The following is a 21,673-nucleotide window of genomic DNA, read 5'->3' as shown; positions in this document are numbered from 1 at the left end:
ACCCAAGGTTACTTCCTGTCTCGGTATTGAATATGTGTACAGAGCCACCTGCAACCTAGAAAAATGACTGAGATGTGAGACAAAGCCCTGAAAAGCAGAGACAGAGAAATGGGAAATACCACCCTTCCATTTTCACCATGCTTGCTGGAGTCATCCCCTTTATTCTGACATGCCGGAAATTAAGAGTGATGAGATTACTTTTGTGGAAATATTTCTCTAGTCCTAAATACCTTCAAAATCTGTGTAGAAAAAATAATTCATGACAAAAATCAAAACACAGTCCTTGAAGGAGGTGATTTGGGGCCCAGTGGTAGTTGGACAATATAGGTGATAAATACAAAACTTACAGTTAATTTTATGTAATATAATCATAACAAGACAAACAGAAATCGATATGGTCAAGAGATAGAAAGTGAAGAATAGGAAAACAATTGAGGTTCTCTTCCAACTTTGTTCATTAAACAATCTACATTAAAATTTTTATTTAAAAAATTAATTTTAATAATTTTGGCATAACATATATTACTTAAAAAATACAAAGTGCAAGTGTTTAAATTAAATAATTAAATAAAATCATAAATAGTAAATGCAAAGTTTGAAGATAATCTCGAATACTTACTGTCATTTTTGATACATCAGAATGATTATATTTATATATTTCACAAGTACATGGCTGCCAACACAAAAGAGTGAATGATATAGATCAAAACAGTCTTTGCTTTCCCATTTACATTTAAGAACATGTATGCTTTAGTTTAAAATCCCTACCTTCTGTCTGGAAGGAAGTAAATTTTAACATAAGGGTTTCTTGGCCTCCCATCTTCCCTGGAAGGAAGATCCTTTGCTCCCAAAATTGTAACTATTAACTGGTGACCAACCTTGTCAAACCATAGTTTTATCTGAAAAGCAAAAACATTGATTAATCAGCTCAAAATGTACTATCAGTACATGTCTGAATTTCCAATCACCATATTCTATGTTCTAACGGTAATAAAAGACAGATAACATTGACCCCAGTAAACTGATTTGTTAAAATAAAAGGATATACTATAATAACTTCAATGAATATAAATGGATTGATTCTGATGTCTCTGTTTCATTGGTAAACCAGTTGGGTTTTAATTATCCTGATGTGAGGAGTTATTAATGTACATAAAATAGATACACTATTATATTACATAATTTGTATGTAATGACTCGTCTACATCTATTTTCATTAAGAAATCCCTACAGTTCTTTTTGTTTGCCTTTGCCATGAAATTACATGTTCTAAATGCAGTGTGTTGATAGTAACAAGAAAATGGTATTCAGAGGGAATTTTAAGCAAATGTTTGTGTCTCCATGGTAAGACAGATTTCAGCGGCTATAAAAAGGCTTACTAGTAGCTGTAATAGATTCTTTAGTTTGCATTTAAAACTATAATATATTCACCTTTAAACATTTTTAGAGGCATAGTTTCTTCTTCAGTGAAGAAACACATGGCATCCTTAAAATAATAAACTTTCACTTTATAAGTTTAAATAAGAAAATGTATATAATGCTGCTATCTCATAATTAGGGATTGGCACTTCATGGCCTCCTGCTCCTCAGTTCTTTAAATAGGTATCATCTCCTGCACCTTTAAACCTTCCCCCTCAGTGAGTATCCTCTCTGTTGGGATCTACAAAGGATCCATGTGTTACCTAGGACTGAGCATCATTACAGCCAGCTAAGAAATGGAGTGGAATCAAAAATTGTAGCTTCAGATTCACAAATTTATTTATATGAAATATGACAGTTCAGTTCCAATTCCACAATGTTTTTTTCTTTTTTGGGGGGGTTCCGCTGTATATATTCCAGAACATCAGAGGCTGACTAATTTGAGTCAGAAGAGGTAGACCAACAGATTAAAGGGGTACATGCAATTATTTATCTTCTTGCCTTATTGGGGCTAAAAGAGATGAGGCCTCTTGCGGGAATAAAAATAAGAGATATCCAAACTATAAAAGTAATTATTACTAGTTTTCATGTTTTATGGGTTCAAATTTTAAGGTGGTTTTATTCTAGAATTTTCTACTAGCTAAGAAGTTCAAAAATAGACCTCAACAAGATTTTCCAAAGCTGTGTTTAGTCAATATCTGATAGTCTGCTATTATCTGGTTTATTATAAAGTTATAAATTTCTAGGCTAGTTTTTTATCTATGAACTAAACTGAGATTTTTAGAATTTTAAGAATCAGAACTTTAACCCAAAGGATCAAAAGGCACCCCCCTACAGCCCCCAAAAAAGGTCTCAGGCTAAACACAGTGATTCAGACTTGAAACACCAGCACTGGGAAGACCAGGGGAGGAGGAATGTTACTGACAGACTGAACTAGGCTAATATGGGTTATATAGTGAGTTTAAAGCTACATGGGCCACAGAGCAAAACCCTGTCTCTATAGGAAATTTAAAGAGCAGAAACTGAATAGGGCCTGGATACTAACTCAAAAACTTGAACAGAAAAAATTTAATTGTCCTTGCTTAGCAATATTAGACTACAGATATAGATAAGGAAAAGAAAGCACAGAGAATCAACTATTCTTTTGACAAAAGCTAAGAGAGAAAAGTAAGAAAATTCAAATGTTTTATTGTTCATGGGATGAAGGAAATGTAGACAAGTGTCATGGCTTCTAAAACCTATGATGAAGCCCAGACTAATCCAGATGTTCTCTACAGCATCAATGGCAACTCTTAATGCTAAGGAGTAACACTGTTATCTCTCACACAGACATTAGCATCTCTGTCTTCATAGGGCTGAATCAGTATGACGTCACCTAAACCAACTGTCCAAACAACCAGTACTAACACTATTCAATAAGAGCCACTCAGGACATCTGATCAAAATTGGAATTTTTCAGAAGTGCATTAATGATAGACCTAATTTGTGATTTTTATCAAAGAGTGCATTGAAGTTTTTAATAGATATCCAGCCCAAAGAATATTTTATGGTTAGTTATTTATCATATTATGAAACCTATGTTTTAAAGTAAATATTTACAGCATTACTAATCATTCCCCCAAATATAACAAATATAACTCATAATTCTATCAGTGACAAGCCTTAGTTCAATTAATTTAATAGAAATATTTTATCATTTTAATTGTTTAGGATGACTACCCTTTCTTTTTATCCTTACTCTGTATCCAATTTAAATTGTTCACAAAAAACTTTAGCATCAAACATCAATATTTTACATTCTATGATATTAAGTAAAATTAATATTTTAGTTACTTAAAAGTATTGTTCAAAGCCAACATATTTACAAACATGCACCAAAGCAGGGAAGGCATAATACTACTTTTAAGACAACTGTATTAGCATAATGGATCAGATCAACAATAACCTAATGAAAAGAGGCAAACAACTTGTACCCAAGTAGTATGTAAACAGAAGCAAAAGCAATGGCAGAATACAAACAAAATAATGTATTCAGTATTTGGATTGTAATTTTTCTTCTTTCGAACTCCAAAAGTGGGATTCTTACATAATAAATGCAAAAAAATCATATTTTAAATAAGGTACAAATATATTTGCCAATCTTAAGGAGTCATTACTTGGAAAATGCAAGAGAATGTGGGTGTAACGTGGTGTAATGAATGATTTAAAGAGACATTAAAGCAACATCAGTGTAATATAAGAAATTATCCAGAATTTAAAATTAGCTATTTCAGTAAATGTTACAGAGATAAGCAAAAAATCTACATGGAAACTAAATTGGAATGCCACTTTGAAGCCTTTGCATTTGAGTACTTCATTAAGTTACAAAATAACTAACAGTAATTGTCTCTTTAAATTTGTATTCAATATTCTAATCTCCATGCAGAATTTTACAAGCTGCCTTATAAAATGGTTTGGAAGTCAATAGTATGATTTGGAGCAACATACCAAAATAAGTGTTCCTACTACGCATTTTCCAAAACATACAAATAAGGGATAAAACACAACTTTAGTCTCTATCGGGCAGACAAAGCCTTTACCTGAACCCTAGGAACAAAAGGCGTTGTTCTTCTACTAAGGCTTTGGCTCTGGTAAGCAAAATTAAAGAAAAAAGCAATAAAACAAAACCAAAGAGGACAATACGCTGGAACTAAAAGACCAAAGGTAAAAATAAACACACAAAGCTATCCCTTAAATACAACATTTTCATGACAATATATTTAAATTAAGTAATTCAGTATAAAAATAAATATTCCCAAGTGTTAAAATAAATGAAAACTATTCAAAACGTTCTAAAAGTTTTACAATTGATTTAATCATATTCTTAAAACACATTTAATATAGTAGGGATTAAGACTGAATTTACAAGAACATAGTCAGGATTATGTAAGTTTAAAAAGTGACTAAAGAAACCACCAACACAAGAAACTTAAAACTTTACCCTTAAACACACTACAGCCCATGATACCCACGGGTGGTTGACCCAGCACACCCACCATCACCAAATCCATCGATGTTCACGGCATAGTAGATGAACAAAACGTACAGATCTCAAATGCTTTCAATCATCTCTGGATTTGTTGCAATATGAAATACAATATAAATGCTACAAGTTGTACGTGTATTGCTATTTAAGAAATAATTATAAAACTCTGTACCTGTTCAAACGACTTATTAAAAAATTGCTCCACAATCATTTGAGTGTGCGCACATGAAACCTACTGAAACAGAAGCCCAACTGTCTACCGAGGAGGGCACTGGGACCCGTGGCTCATTCTCGGTCACGTCTACAACGCTGCTTCAGTCACTGCTTGTTACTTAGAGCTCTGTTTTTCCTGAAAGTTTATGTCATGATCATTACTGCATGGTATTCCCAACAACTGTGGGAAGTCACTGCTCTAATCCCCAACATGCAAGTGACAAAAATGCAGGAAAAGGTCTCGGTGAACCTCTAAATGCTCAAAGACTAGTAAATTACAGGAAGAAAAACAACTCTCAGAAAGAACCTTGCACATCTCTCTTTTGAACTTTTTAAGCATTTATTTTAAAACCATTTCTGAGAATTAAAAAAAATCGTAACAACCTAATTCATAGATCATAGATGCCAATGATAGATCCGGAATAAAATCCAAAGCACATCCCTGAGTCTGAGGACAGATTAAGAGCTTTTTATTCTGTTTCCTGTCAACAGGCCTTCACCTCTTCACTTCTGTCACAGGCAGCTAAGGGCTTCTTTCTGTCTCTCCCACTGTCACTGAAACTGGTACTGTAGACTGGACAAGCTTTTGACAGGTGTGATAAGAAACAAATCTAAAATCCAAAGAAAAACCGCCTTCACAGCAGACTGTTGGTCACCAGGAGTCGCCTTTCTCTCTACAAAAATTAAGTAAGTACCAAATCTGAGTTTTGTCCTTTTTCAGAAGAAGTTATGCCCCCAAAGAGGAAGTGTTCAGATACGAAAGTGCTAAAACAGTATGTCTGTCTGCAGACATCTGCGCTGGAGAGCGCTTCAGTAAGTCGGAGGAGTGTGAAGCTTCCAACAGAAGCTGCCACTGCTGCAGGGTGAGTAGCTGTAGAAGTTTCCTGTCACTAATCATGTCTCTACAGTTTTAAATTAACTATTCCAGGAAAGGGAAATCTTTGCAAAGATATGTTACCTCATAAATGAAGACTCTACTTTAAAAAATAATATTTTCGAAATAATTAATCTTTTATTGTAAACAGTTTTCTATTACCCAAAATGACCTGAAATAAGCAGCTATCAGGTTTCTAAAGACATCTCTAAACCTTATGTCTACCATTTATACATTAAAGATAACTGTAGAATATGTCTGTACATAGAGGACATTTTTTCATGATGTAAAATATAAAAAACATACACTGAACCATTTAAAGGCTTAAAATTCAGAAGGAATTACTAGACTGGAAAACTGAGAAATTCTCATTTTCTACAGTTTCAACCTTGACCATTACCCCAGGAAAACGCTTGCAGCCTGCAATCATTCTATTCCTGTATCACTGTGGCCGTCTGTCCGTCTATACTTCAGACCTCAGTGGTTTATGTGGAATGGTGATAATCTCCACACCACATCTCTAGCAGCTAAGGAGGACCTGCATCTGCAGAACACAGCCCGCGGATGGTCAGTGTTGATTCACTACTCCTTGTACTGTGGTCTGTAGGACACGCTTTTCATGCACTGCATCTAGGGCACGAATGTCACGAGAATAAGGAATTAAAACATTAAAGTCCCAAAATAAACTTCAAAGAAATGGATGGCATGCCTTTAATTCCAGCACACAGTGGAGAGGGAGAGGCAGAAACAGAAGTGTCTGTTTTGTAGTCTACTCTGCAAAAATAGCTCTTCCAGAGCAGTAAGGGCTACATAGTGATACACTGCCTTAAATTCAAAAGGAAGAAGGAAGGAAAGAAGGAAGAAAGGAAGAAAGGAAGGAAAGAAGGAAGGAAGGAAGGAAAAAAGAAATGAGGGAGGGAAGGAGAGAGGGAAGGAGAGAGGAAAAAAGGGAGGAAGAGAGGGAGGGAAGGAAGGAAGAAAAAAGTAAGGAAGGAAGAAAGGAAAGAAGGAAGGAAAAAGGAAAGAAGGAATGAAGGAAGAAAGGAATGAAGGGAGAAAGGAAGAAGGAAAGAAGAAGAGGAAATAGTAGAGGGAAGGAAAGGGAGAAAAGGAAAAGGAAGAAGTAAAAGAAATGGACAACTTAATCCATGAAATATTTTTAAATGTTCTCAAGTTTCATAAAGAGAGATATGAAATACATACTATTATTCTAAAATTAACTGAATTTTTAAATATGCAAGTAAAATTGACATTTCTAATATTTAGCAAAAGTGAAATGGAAAAAGATTGAGATGAAGTAATTTTGCAGCAATAAATCAATAAAAGACACTATAATTGAAAAACAAAATTTGTCAGTTGAATCAATAGAGTATCTATAGGGGAAAAAAGTGAATTCTAAGACTTTCTTGCTTAAAGAAAAAGAATGAGAGAAGTATTTAGCCTAACAGACTATCAAACTTCTAGCCAAATACTGTTAGCATATTGAAAACTGGTTGTCTTGCAAATAAAGAAACTTGGAACATAAAGAATCACCATAAGGACATGCTGCCAATGGACTAACACAGGATTCAGGAAGAATAAGCTTGATTGAATTCATTCTCTCTCTTTTTTATCATTTTTATTGGATAGTCTATGTATTTACATCTCAAAAATTGTCCCCTTTCCCTCCTCTCCCATTCCCAGATCCTAACCACGCAAAGAAAGATCTGCATGACAAGAACTTCCAGTCTCTGAAGAAAGAAATGTAAGATCTCAGAAGATGGACAGATCTCCCATGTTCATGGATTGGCAGGATTAATATAGTAAAAATGGCCACCTTGCCTAATCTACAGGGTCAATGCAATCCCCATAAAAATTCCAATTCAATTCTTCATAGAATTAGAAAGAGCAATTTGCACATTCATTTGGAATAATAAAAAACCCAGAATAGCAGAAACTATCCTTAACAATGAAAGAACTTCTGGGAGAATCAGTATCCCTCACCTGAAGCAGTACTATAGATCATCATGAAAAAAAACCACATGGTGCAGAGACAGGCAGGTAGATCAATGGAATAGAACTGAGGATCCAGAAATGAACTCACACACCTATGGTCACTTGAGCTTTGACAAAGGAGCTAAAAAATACAATGGAATAAAGACAGCATTTTCAACAAATGGTGCTTTTCAACTGGCAGTCAGCATGCAGAAGAATGCAAATCAACCCATTCTTATTTCCTTGTACAAAGCTCAAGTCCAAGTGGATCAAAGACCTCCACAATAAAGCCAGGTACACTGAAGCTAATAGAATAGAAAGTGGGGATGAGCTTAGAACACATAGGCATGGGGGGAAAGTTTCTGAACAGAACACCAATGGCTTATGCTCTAAGATCAAGAATTGACAAATGGGACCTCATGAAATTGTAAAGCTTCTGTAAGGCCAAGGACACTGTCAATAGGACAAAACGGCAACCAACAGATTGGGAGAGATCTTTACCAACCATCCTGATTTTGTCATCCAATGCCTTAGTGGTTTTTTTGTGGGTAAGTCCCAGAATAATGAGCAGCCACAAAATACAGCATGAGGAGAGAATCAACTGTACACACCCTTAAAAAGTTAATCAAGAGATCTGAGTATAAACATGCAAGCAAGAGCTATCCATTATGTGTTTACTACTTGAAAAAATATTAGCAAATGAAGTAATATAGTAGGAAAATAACCCCAAAATAGACAAATAAACTGTGTTCTGAGGCATCAGAAACACCGTGATTTAATGAGGAATTAAATCAAAGTAGAATTTCTGAAAAGCAAGTATGTCCAAAGGTAGAAGAAAATGGGGTGCAACTGTGATAGTTAAAGACAAATATCACCTTTCTAGGTGTGCTGCCCAGAGGATAACCAACACTGACTGAGTGGGGAAAACACCTCTTACGTTTGAACATGCATCCACACCCTCTCTACTTTCTGTGGTTGTAAGACCAGTTATTTCAAGCTCCTGATACAAACAGAATAAATCCGTTCTCAACATATTGCTCTTATGATATTATTTAATTAAAGCTGCAGGAGAAAGGATAAGAGAGAAAGGTCGGCCCTCACTGCCTAAGTTTTCTAAAGAACTGACATTTGTAGGCAAGCTGCAAAATCCTACATTATTGGATTAAACCAAAACTTCCTACACACTGACACAGACAAGCTTGTAAATAAATCGGGAGAGCATCTTGCAAACATTAACCTAACCAAAGAACATAAAAGAAATAGAAAATTATATAGTAATAAAAGGCATTAATTTGTATATCTGGTGACTAGAAGTACTATTTCTGTTAGAAATTTAATTTATATGTATATATATAGTTATATGTATATGTACACATATAGTATGTATATATAAAATAGGTAATTGATATATTAGGTGTTATTAGATCTTTAATAATCTGAAGTTTACACTTTCACATGTGTATTATAATTTTATTTCTAGAAAGTTCTTAACAAAGTAATTTACCATAAGTATTAATATGTATCTAAGTATTTCGGTGGCATGACCATTTGTAATAATAATAATAACTAGAAGATAAACCTAATATTATAGCCAGGAAAGTAAAGTGAAGAGAAAATTTTAAATACACGACAAAGTGTGTAGGTTAATATAGAAGAAAGTAGAGTTCAGGCCATGTGTGTAGACTGCACTTGTACTCTGAGAACTCTGAGGCAGAAGCTGAAGAGTCACCGGAGGTTCAGTCCAAGCCTGGTCTACATGTGATGTTCAGTCCAGCTAGACCCATACAGCAAAATACTAACTCAAAAAAAATGCAAAAGTATGTGAAATTTTATTTAAAATACATGTGCATGTGCTTTAAAATGTCACATGTAGTGTTAGGATGATTGGTGATTTTACTTTTGGGTTTTGTACTGACTAGATATCAGATAGTAAATATGTCCCATACTTATACTTCCTGCCTGTTTTGTATGTAATTTGAGTATCTATGTACAATTTCAAAATGTATGTAATTAACATTTTAACTAAGCTCATAGACCATGGTTCTCTCAAGGTATAGAAGGAGAATAGGCTTTCACACTCAGGTACAATTACATGGACTTCACGCTCAGCTACAGTCACATGGGCTTCACACTCGGCTACAGTCACATGGGCTTCACACTCGGCTACAGTCACATGGGCTTCACACTCGGATACAGTCACATGGGCTTCACACTCGGCTACAGTCACATGGGCTTCACACTCGGATACAGTCACATGGGCTTCACACTTGGCTACAGTCACATGGACTTCACACTCGGCTACAGTTAGTTAGATGGATTTTGACTTTCCTTGTGACTTTAGCTCTCCTGACCTACTTCCAGACTAATTTTGAATCAGGATAAAATCTATTGAGTTTTAAGTTTCTCCAGACCCCTTCCCTGTACTTCTAGATTTCTCTTCTAGCACAATTTGTATATGATCTTGTAATGTGAAATGATTTTAATAAAATAGAACTGTTAAGGAGTAATGATGTTCCCCAAAATACATTATTTCCACTTAAAACTAAAAGGAGAAATTTCCAGCTGACTTAACAGGAAGGTATATCTAAGAAATTCAAAATACAATTTTATAATAGTTTGGATTTTAACTGTCACAGTTTTAATCAATACCAATTTCTGGGTTTAAGAATTTATGTAATTCTTTTCTTTAGTACTCAGGAAATTCCAAATCACTACTTTGTTAAGAATTACTAGAATAATAAAGTTGAATTCTCTAACATGGGAATGATATTATAATGAAAGCACTTAAATCTGCAAACGACTAGTAACAAGAATGCAATATCGAAAATGGAATCAAACTCTGAACTTGAACTTGAAGATAGACCAATCAATGCTCACATAATGAAGTTACCCAGTATATGTGTGAGACTATTACATATATCCTTCATTGAATTCTTTAACCTTTTTTGTTGTTAAAAAAACACACACTTCTAGAAACCTTACATATCCAAACAATATTAAAAATCCACCCCAAATTCCCTTAAGACTGAAAAGAAAGAAGATTACATAAATATTTACTTTAACCTCAGTATGACCTATCATTTTCCTTTCTGTTAAAAATAATAGCAATCCCAAGTCATTTAAAAGTAAAGAGTAAAAATCATCAACCCAACTTCTGGAATACTGTCATGATTAAAAATGGAGCTACATATCTTCATAAAATTATTAAATTCTATAAACCTCACATTAAAAACATTACAAGAAATAACCCCAGATATTTAAGTAACTAAAAATTATCAAAAATAAAAAGCTAATAGTAAAGGTATGTTATGTTCTAGGAAGAACTTGGCTTACAAACAAAACCAAAACAAGGCAGACAAAGTAACAACAACTAAATCAAAAGAACCCTAAATTCACATCTTATCCCAAAGAGATAAATTTGTGATTACATACTGAAAGCTGTCCAGACAGGAACTGCGGGACATCCCTCAGCACGCCAGGACTCATGGGAGACGTGACAGATATAGAAGGACGGTCCATTTTTTGAGATTCAAATGAGCTAGAACCTGAAATGACAATTAAACACAAGGAATAATAAAATGTCTCTTCCCATTGAGTGTTCTTTAAGTGTAATTTTATATTGACCATTGTATTTCACAACGTTATAATCTTAAGGAGTTTTCTGTGGTGTTTGCTTTTGTTTCAGACAGTTGTTTTTGTCGTTTGTCTTTGTGTTGCCTGGGTGTGATTTAGAGCCTCAGTTCCACTTGTGCTGTTCTGACTTTACAAGAGCAGCAGGCTCTGCTCCAAGAGTCCCCAGTCACCTATCGGAACTATACTCACAATTGATAGAGAAAACATTTAAAATGCAAAAGGAAGAAAAATCAAAACACAAAACAATAAACCTTTTTCATGGCAACCATAAATTCAAATGCTAAGAACATGAGTACTAGAATGCCAAAAATCATGAAATGTGTTTGGATTATTTTTAGTCCATCTCATATAAATGAGAAATGAAATGACAGGTTATGGGAAAGATAGACAATAGCAGAAACAGCAGTGACCAAATGGTATATTGTGATTTTGGTCCCGAGCACTTTGCAGAAGCTGCGCTGTGCTCCCCGCTTTAGCACAGAGTTCCCTGCTGAGCACCACTGAACTATCAGGTACCTGCTCCTGTGGACCTGCAAATCTTTCCACCATGACAGCCACTTTCTGAAGTTTTGTCCAACTACTTCACAATTGTGTGTATCTTAATCAGCAATTTTTAAAAATTTCAACCCATCTTCTCTCCCTGTATCCCTTACACTTAGTCAATAAAGAACCAGTTCACCAGAAAAGAGCTGATTTAAGATATGAAAATGCAGTTCAAAACACAATAAAGTTGAACTTATATGTTCGTTGTTCCATTACTGCTGTGAAATAAAATTAAATCTACTATCTTAATTTGAAAAAATATAAATTAAAATAAATAAAACTATTCCCTAGATTTTTTTCAAGTATGCCCTTCTAAAAAAAGGAGAGTTACAATGTTGTAAACTTTACATTTTGTGGGAAACTTTGGAAATGTGTAGGTAGCTACTGGAAGTGGTAAAAATGGTCATGACTTTTCACTGGGATACGTTGGGTACATAGTAATCAATAATTGCCTAACTGTACAGTTGATGTGTGGTTTATTAGAACATGCTCCAGTAAAAATCCTAAAAACCTACAATAATCAAAAATACTTCAATGATTATAGACTTTGCATATTTCTCAGTGGAGATGTAGAATTCTATAAAATTTTCCATTTTTGTATGATTTAATATTTGAGGCTATACATTTACTTATCTTATTTCACATTACTAGATAAACTTCTTTACTAGACCTCTAATGAATAATATGTTTCATGGCGTATCTCAGAATAAATTAAACTTACTGGATTCCAGTTGTGCGTGTGTGCTATCAGGTATTCTAGGAACATCTCTGGAATGATAAAAAAAGGATAAAATAATAAACTTTGATCAATTGAAGCATCTTTTATTTTAATCAAAATTAGGAATAAAAGGTGACAATTGGAAAACAAGTCCATAAAAGCTTATGAAAATGATAAAAGACCAACCACAATTTTGGGGGGGAGGGGCAAGCTGAGCTAGATCCTTCTGTACAAGTGAAGCTGGCCTTGAATCTGCGGCTCAGTTCATGTTTTTACAGCTTACTCCAACAGGAATTAAAATGTAAGTGCATTTTAGCACATTTATAAAAATATACACTTCATTTTCCACGTACCTTACTATACAATTTTATAATATAATCTACTATAAAAATGTTTCAGATTCAACAAGGTAAGTTTTATAAACATATTAATTCAGTTCTTTATATCTGCCTTTTCTTCTACACTGGAACTCAAATCAAATATCATTAAAACATGGCAATTGTAAGTAAAAATTTTAAATGTAGAGGTTACATTGATAACAGGCAGGCATGAGTCATAGGAATAGTTCCAAAGTTACCTTGTATCTACGTTTATGTCCTAAATACCCATAACCAGGAGTTCTGAAGTTACTTTGTATCTATGTTTATGTCTTAAATACTTATAACCAGGAGTTCTAAAGTTACTTTGTATCTATGTTTATGTCTTAAATACCCATAACCAGGAGTTCAAAAGTTATTTTGTGTCTATGTTTATGTCCTAAAGTTATTTTGTGTCTATGTTTATGTCCTAAAGTTACTTTGTGTCTATGATTATGTCCTAAAGTTACTTTGTATCTATGTTTATGTCCTAAAGTTACTTTGTGTCTATGTTTATGTCCTAAAGTTACTTTGTGTCTATGTTTATGTCCTAAAGTTACTTTGTCTATGTTTATGTACTAAGGTTACTTTGTGTCTATGTTTATGTCCTAAATACTCACACTTGTTTGATGTGAGCAAATAGTGACAACCGGGTTCACTCATAAAATATGACTATAAATTATTGAAATAATATGTAATTCAATATACTTTAATATTAAAATAGATACACTATGGTTTTCCCATATTTCCAAACGTCAGAGAGGAAAAGAGCTACAGTCCGTGATTCATTTCCCGAGTGAGAACCTGCATACTGACAGGATTTCTGCAGCCTCCATCCATGGCCGCTGGCCTCCCATTTACTATCTAATCACTCACTCAATAGCTCACTGTCAAGTTCCACATTCCCTCATTTCATTTTTGATATGCTTTTTAGATTATTACACATAATATGTTTATAAGACATAAGTTTCTGCAGAGAAAGCACTGGCAAAACTCATCCTGAAGAGTCTATAACATGAAGGGGAAAGGTTAACTTTACAGCCACTTCTGGGGAAAATAATCAATTTGCAATGAACACAATGGCAAAGGGTGTTTTAATGTTGCTTGTTTTGATCTTATTACTCATATTTTTAAAGAAACTACTTTTCCTCAAGCAAGCCCTGTATCTGGGAATTATATGCTTTTTGTTTCTATCTTTGTAAGCTGGAGTCTCCATTTGAAAAACAAAACTGTAAGATATGTTAGACGGTTTTTAAATGTAGACAACTAATATACTTTCCCTAAAAGTAATGACATATTTTTTTTCTATTTTGTAGGTAATAACACATTTTCTTATAATTAGATAAAGAAAAATCATTAATTGTAGTCAAATGTTTTAGTTAAAGAAAAAAGATATCTAGAAAATAACTTACGTTTACAAAGCAGTCAAACAATCTTGGAATGCACACTCCAAAACGCTGAGTAGTCAGCTTTACACACAAATAAGTTACAGAAACGGGGCTGGAGCAATGGCTCCGCGGTGAAGAGCTCATAGAACTCATGCAGAGGGCCAAGATTTGGTTCCTAGCTTATGCATATTGGTTTATAGCCACCCATTCATGACTCCAACACTAGGAAACATGGCTCTTCCAACCACTGTGTGTACCAGGCATGCATAATGTGCACACACATACATGCAAACAAAATGCTCATACACATGAAATAAAATTAAGTGAGTCTTAAAAAGTGAAAATAAATCGCTAAAGCTGCCTTACCCAATTGGTCTGGAGACAACAAGATCAACTTGTGGTTCAGGTTTGGATTCTAGAATAATGTCGTAAACTTCCTCAAAGGTGGCTCCTTGCAATAACCTCCCATTCCATTCCAAGACTTCGTCACCTACGGTGTCAGGAATAATCTTATAAATATAAGCCAGGTCTATAAAATATGCTCAGAGTAAAAGCAATCAGTGGATTTCAGCAAATTCCACACGTACATGCAGCAGAGCAGATCATGTGCACACCGAGAACAGCTCAGCAGGCACAGAACTGGGTCAGCCATGCTTCATCCAACATAATAGTGGTAAATAGAAAAACAGTGCATAAAAGTTACATCCGTTTGATTTCTTAACAGAACTTTCAATCGCAGACAATTGAATGAAACAATGGCCAAGGTCAACCCCCTCTTTGAGGACTGCGTGATTCTAGTCTAGATTTGTAGTGTACATGTGGTTAGTCAAGCACTGCTTTCTTTAAGAGTGTCAATTGCCTAAACTCTTAAGCGCTGTGTAAATGTTAACATTCACATTATATGAAATCTCCTTTAAAGAATTTAAGCATTTCTCCAATAGGAAATGGCCAAATACTATGGAATGACATAATTTAGAAATGTACGTTCACTGATGAAGTTTGTTTTCTGAACACCACTGAAATGTTTTTCAGAAGAAAATTAAAGATTTTGGACAACAAAATAAGCTAATATTATAGGCGGATGAGAACCCCCATCAGTAAATATTAAGCTGCGTGTGAAGCGACGGGGAAGGAAATCTGAGAGAAGCTGGGGAGAGTGGCTAAAAGCATTTCTCAAAAAGATATTGTGTCCGGTATAAACAAGGAATAAAAGACGTAACTTTCTATTAATGATGAAAGGTCTGAATTTATGTGAAAGAAACTATTACTGGTAGAACCACTTGAACATGAGAAGGCTTTTTCTTAACTATTTCCTCTTGGCAGAGCTAGTGATCAAGCCCAAGGCTTTGAACATGTCGGACAAACATCCTTTGACCGCAGCCCCACGGCTGGCCTGTTAAATATAAATAACCAGTCTTAAGAACCCACCTGGTCTAAGATGTCCTACAGTGTCAGCTAAGCTCCCCCTTTTTACTTTGGTGATGAATGCACAAAGTCGACCTGATTCCGTCATCTTTCCTCCTACCACCTGTTTAAAAGAGGAGAGACTGACTGTCACACGATCGAGGTATACAGAGTCAAGGACTCAAGTGAACAAATCATATCAATTAAGAGGCTCTAAACTGTAATTTAATGTACAAAATTTTATTTCTTGAATAGTATAATGTTGCCATTAGAAAGTGAATACCTGCAAAAAAAACCTTATATATGCCAAATTTGCTATAATTTATGTTCTACTTGCTAAAATACATATACCTTAAAGATCAACTTAACAATTGCTTCTTTATTGTAGAATTCTCATTTTTATCAAGTCTCAAAACATTACATAATTTTTAATTATATAAACATTTTAAGTATAAACTTAAAACATAAAATAAATTTTTTCATTATGTTTACTATGATAATGATAGACTACTATAGTTTCATTAATAATATTTTAATTATATCGATGATATACATGATGATAAAAGTTTTTCTTAAGAAAATTATAAGATCTAAAATAATAAATATATAACTTCAGAATATTTGAAGCCCAATTTTTCCACTTTTTACTTTCTATTAAAATATTTATTGTAGAAAAAGAAATACACATTGGAAGCATACATTAGGAATGCCATAAAATCATATAGAAAATACAATACTCTTAAAAAACTAACCATGTGACCATTCAAGTAGTCCACACCTAAGGTCACCACAGGTGAAGCACGTGATAGTAACTAAATCCTTTGACTAGAGTAAAGGGGTTTGTTCTCTTGTGAAGTAAGTTACAGATCACTGACTGAAATTAAAAATCACTGCCCTGTCTTATCTTATTCCATGCCTATATTACCCAGCTACGGTGAATTATACTCAGTTGCAATTCAGTCAATAGTAAGCAATATTGCTTAATTCTGGAAGTTAAATATTAATATCTTGTAGCTTCACATGTTCATGCAAATATTTTAAGGAAACGGCTGTTCCTCAAAAAAATCAACAAGGCTACTGTAATTATTAGTAAAATTATAACCTGTAGTAATTATTACAAGATTCAGATACTATGTCAGACATTGTACTAAATGCTGGATGCTACCTTAGTTTCTCTTTTTAACAACTCGAAGTACATAGCCTCCCTCCATTATAGAGAAATCCAAAGCTGTGTGGAGAGCACGTTGCCTTCCCTTTGCTTCTCAGTCCTCCTGGCTCCCCCCTTTCCCCTTCCCTCTCCTCACAAGTCCTGGCTCTGGGCCGTGCTCACTCTAAGTCTCCGAGATGTGGAAGTTCACAGTTGTGCATGTGCAGAAGTCGTCTGGACACCAGTTTGTGTGTTTGCAGGCTTACACGTGTGAGTATACATAGATTTGTCTGTGTTCTCAGGTGAACACAGGTATGAAGGTGCATGGATGTTGGCGTGTTTGCAGGTGCATATAGCCTAAGTATGCACGGACATGGGCACATTTGCATGAAGGCCAGAGAACAACCTTTAGTGTCCTAAATCCACAAGCAGCTGGAACCTGTTGGGTAGATGAGGCTGGCAAAGAGGTAAGGAGAAGAAATCTGACCATCTGTGTCCCCTCAGCTCCAGGATGACAAAGGCATCTCGCCTCATCTGGCTGTTATCTGTGGAGTGTGAGGATTGGAGTCAGGGGCCTCTTACCTGCAAGGTAATGACTCTACCTTCTAGCCTAGAAACTTCTTAACAGAACTTGGAAAGTGCGTGTGCAGGAACAGTTGATAATATTTTAGAATTCTTGGAAACAGAAATAAGGTATCTCCTAAATTGGCATCAGTGAAAAGAGCTTTATTTGTTTGGATAAATCTGTAAAGTAATATACAGCCAAAACCCAAGAACGTTTATTACATACCTTTAAGCCCAGCATTGCTCCTGAGTCTCGAGGTACACTCCCATCTTTTAATCGCTTATTTAATAAAATACGGCCAATTAGGCGATCTCCATCTTTGGATGGTTGCCAGGTCACAGGGTGCTGACATACAATATCAACAATAAGGAAAATTAATGTTATGACACATTACCATGCTTGAACAGTATCGCTAAACTTCAGAATTCTAAAGGATTATGATTACACAAATCAGTTTACACTCCATGTTACAAACTTGAGAGTTTACTGCATTGATCCTATAACCCCAATTTTATGAATTCAAGGTTTTCTTTTAAATCCAATCATAACGAATCCTCAATTATCTACCACAATACTGAGACATAATAGCTCTGAATTTTTCTTTAAAATATGTGATAGCTCAACTTGCTGAAGACTAATTAAAACCTCACAGCCATAAAAGATACAGTAAAAATACACTTAGTTGATCTCATTGAAAAGTGACAATTTCTCCTTCAAACAACTTTGGACAGTTTTGAGATATTCTTACCCTTGTAAAAGTTAAAGGGGGGAGGGACATTAAAACACCCAATCTAAACTCACAATGAACATGAAAATTCACATACATAAACCTCCACTGTCTTTCCAACAATCTGTATAGTAGAGACAGGATTATTCAAAGATGAACAGATAATGTTTCTCACTTCATAAAATTTCACTGATTTTCTTAATCTGGTTTTGCTTCATAGCTCAGCCTGTCCTTGAAAAGTCACTTTGTATCCAATCCGGTCTTTAAATCTGTAAGGATTCACCTGCCTTTGAAGCAAAGACTAAAGGCTACCACACCTGACAAAAGGTTTACTGGTTGTTACAGACTTTTCATCTAATCACCAAATTTCTTTTAATAAGTAATTCAAAGACAGTTATAGTGAAACAACAATCACATTACACCTTATTTATCTCTTGGGTTCATAATCAGGTCTTTATAAATGACAAACCATTTCATCATGAATAATATGATAAGCCATAACATAAATGATTTGTGTAATCATAGTAATTCCGTGTTTACTTCAAAGTAGCATGCATAACTCCATGCAAAATTTAGCAGGCAAAAGACAAATTCCAGGCAATCACATGTATGTGGTAAAAGATTATATTTTGCTATACTAAAAGCAAATAAAATGATCACTATCAAAGCAGATGGTAATGGATCTAATGCTAGTTGCTAGAATACCATGACAATAAAGCAAAAGACCAAAAGGACAGTGAAAGGGAAAAAAGAAAAACAACGTTTCTGTGCACAGACCCAACCATCTCCCTTGCTCCTGGGATTCAGACTACTAATAATTTCATTTTTCATCCCAAGGAAAATATGTGCAAGTATTAAGATATGCCAATCCAAAAATATTTACTCTTTATAACAACATTGCAAAATTCTCTTATTCAATTGTATACAAAACATTCCTTTGTTCCTAGGGTTTTTTGTTGTTTTTGTTTTTGTTTTATTTTCCATTTTTTTAATTTTAGGTATGCTATCAATCAACAAGAACAGCAAAGCAAGCAAAAGGCTTTGTGGCTTAGTTGTTTTGTTTTTCTTTTCTGCACCTTAAGAAAGTGCTCCATTGACTCTTGAAATGCCCTGTCCTTTTATTGTGTCCTGTTTTAATGGGTGACAGAGAGCAAACATGGACAACCAGATGAGCAGGCTAGAAGGCAGGCTCCAGTCTCAGTACCTTACCACTACGGCTAAGCTCCTCGTTAATAATACTACACGCATCTACCCCAGAGTCCTTAATCTGAGGCTCACACCATTCCAAGTCCTCTTCCAGAGAGTGGCCACCAAAGTACACCATTTTCTTTTGACTCTCAGACCTGGTGTTAGAATCCGACAAAACTCCCTGCTCACTAGTTTTTCTTTTTCCCTTTTGACTGTCCCCTACAAGTGTAAGGTAAAACAAAAAAGATACAAAAAAAAAAAAAAAAAAAAAAAAAAAAGAAAGAAAAGAAAACATGCAAAGGTGTAAATAAAAAAGGAGACTGAGGTGACAACGGGAGCTCAGTAGTAAGGCCCACACGGCTCACCAAGGATATTGGGGACGCCTCACTGCTATGCCAAGACGCATGCTCCAACCAGCTATACTCCATGTCTCCTGGAAGCCGGGCAGGCCAGACAGAACGCAATCAAGGAGACAATGGGAAAGGACAGACAGAGAAATTATAAGCATTTTAAACTGTGGGATCCTGTCTGCTTTCAAGAATTTTATCTGCAGTATTCATTAGATACCAGGGGAAAGCTATGATTTTAAATAGAATTCATAAAATGCAAAATCTAAGGCTTTTGTGGTCCAGACTAACGTACAGAACAAATGTCCTGCCAGAGTTTGTAAAAGTAGAAATAAAAATGGTTGGGTATGCTGATGAAGACAGAAACTGGTCCACTACGTGTGGCCGTGAGCGCATTCGTTTTTCCACGCTGGTCTAAAGGCGCGAGGCTTTCCTCAAAGGGCTGCTGATCATTTGAAAATTAAGCTGTGGCTCAGCTATAACTACTATCTTAACATCGAATAGTATGTGCCTGGAATGGAATTTGATAATCTTTATCACAATGACAACTCCTCAAATTTTAAGTGCTTAAAAAAAAAAAAAAAAAAAATTTCTGGAAGAATGACCCAAAGTATCATTCTATTTCAGTCAGGAGAGAGGAAGAATGAAAATAGTAAACTGTACTAATAGAACATGAATTATATTATATTATATTTCATTAATCCAGTTTGTCTTTTATGAGATTACACTGATATGGTTTTGGTAGACGATCCACATGATGGCAACTTGCACACAGTTTAAACTCTATCGCTGTTTTCACGCACTTGGAAATAGGTACGAAACACCTTCCATCGGCTCGACACTGCGCTAAGCACTAGTGAAGAGGGCAACACAGAAACATGCCTACAAAGTGTGGGAGACACGACAGACTAGTGTGTCAGGGGACAGAACAGAATACTATGAGAAAATGTGGACTCTAACTTGATTTGAGAGTCACCGAATGGCTCCACGGTAATTATGTTTGAGATGGGAACTGAAAGATGTGAAGGTGGCAAGTAAGGAGAAGGCGACAGATGGGAAAAAAAAGAGCATCCTAGGTAGACAGATACTGCACAAAACTCATCACCATCACCAACAACAACAACAACAGCAGTCGGGGCGGAGCACACCAGCAAACCTAAGCAGGAGGGGCTGTGGAGATGTGCTTTGTGGGGTGGTAACGCCCACGGCAGAGTCTGGCCGGAGCCTTCATTCCATGTCACAGATCACCTTTTCCAAATACTGAGTGAAGCCTGGCTGAGTCTGACTTACACTTTCAAAAGCTGAATCTAAATTCTAGAATCCGGGTTACAAGAAACCAAAAGCTAAAGGTTTTCAATGACTGTTGGAAAAGATAAAGGTGCCTATAACCTACATAAAGGTAATAATGACATTAGCAAAAGAAAAAGAACTGTGAGATTTCTTTATCCGCATAGTGAATAGTCAAGGCTAACATCCAGATTTCTGGCTAAAGCAACTGAACAAAGAAAGACAACTTTTGAGATAACGAGAGCAGAGAGGAAAAACGTTGTTGTTGTTGTTGTTGTTAGAGAAGATATGGTAGCAACTTCTTATAGACTCTGAAATATCACTGATTACAAACTTCACAGCAAAATGATTTTTGGTTGTGAGCCTAGCCTTTAACAGCTAAGCCATCTCTCTAGCCTAGCTAAATAATTTTTAAATATGTATCTTGGAATTTTCGGAATATATTGAACAGTGGTTGACCTGCATGTATTTGAAGATCTACTAGGTTATTCAAATGGGAATATCAGAAGGGAAGCTGCAGAGTCTAAGACACATTAGAAGCCACACACTGGGTACCACTTTAGATCAGTAAGTCAGAAAGAAACAGCGAGGCCTAGAAATCTGTTTCAACAGGATTTCCAAGCAATTATGTGTATGTGTAATGTCTCGACGTGGTAACGTGATGCTGTAGGCTACAAATGTGTTGGATCACATTCATAGCTATCCCAGAACACACACAAACAGCCCAGAGACTGGAGACAATTATGCCTAAACTTTGTAAAAACAAAGAGAACTGTATTATCTAATTCACACAGAATAAAACGTATACAAAGAACTTCAATCTTTACCTATGGGACAGAAAGGTACTTCTCAAATAATCATAAAC

General features: G+C 35.3%; 1 protein-coding gene across 25 annotated transcripts in view; it reads right to left on the bottom strand.

Annotated features, from left to right (window-relative positions):
- The window catches only part of RIMS2 (regulating synaptic membrane exocytosis 2), a gene marked incomplete at both ends in the record, with an annotated part of 425,123 nt that overhangs the window by 206,725 nt on the left and 196,725 nt on the right, over nt 1-21,673 (bottom strand). For 10 of the 25 annotated variants that reach the window (XM_080909306.1, XM_080909308.1, XM_080909309.1 and 7 more), the window contains 7 exons: nt 769-899; nt 10,938-11,050; nt 12,403-12,449; nt 14,510-14,633; nt 15,572-15,671; nt 17,485-17,604; nt 19,540-19,607. In XM_080909306.1, coding sequence (XP_080765432.1) covers nt 769-899; nt 10,938-11,050; nt 12,403-12,449; nt 14,510-14,633; nt 15,572-15,671; nt 17,485-17,604; nt 19,540-19,607 — 703 coding nt within the window. Of the gene's footprint in view, nt 1-768; nt 900-3,998; nt 4,047-10,937; nt 11,051-12,402; nt 12,450-14,509; nt 14,634-15,571; nt 15,672-17,484; nt 17,605-19,190; nt 19,394-19,539; nt 19,608-21,673 lie in introns of all 25 variants that reach the window. The other 15 variants (XM_080909329.1, XM_080909328.1, XM_080909330.1 and 12 more) reach the window with 3 other exon arrangements.

The sequence above is a fragment of the Micromys minutus genome, assembly GCF_963924665.1.
Source record: "Micromys minutus genome assembly, chromosome: 33".
In the NCBI taxonomy this organism is placed as follows: Eukaryota; Metazoa; Chordata; class Mammalia; order Rodentia; family Muridae; genus Micromys; species Micromys minutus.
Note: the sequence above shows the minus strand (reverse complement) of the source record. Positions and strands in the feature narration are given on the sequence as shown.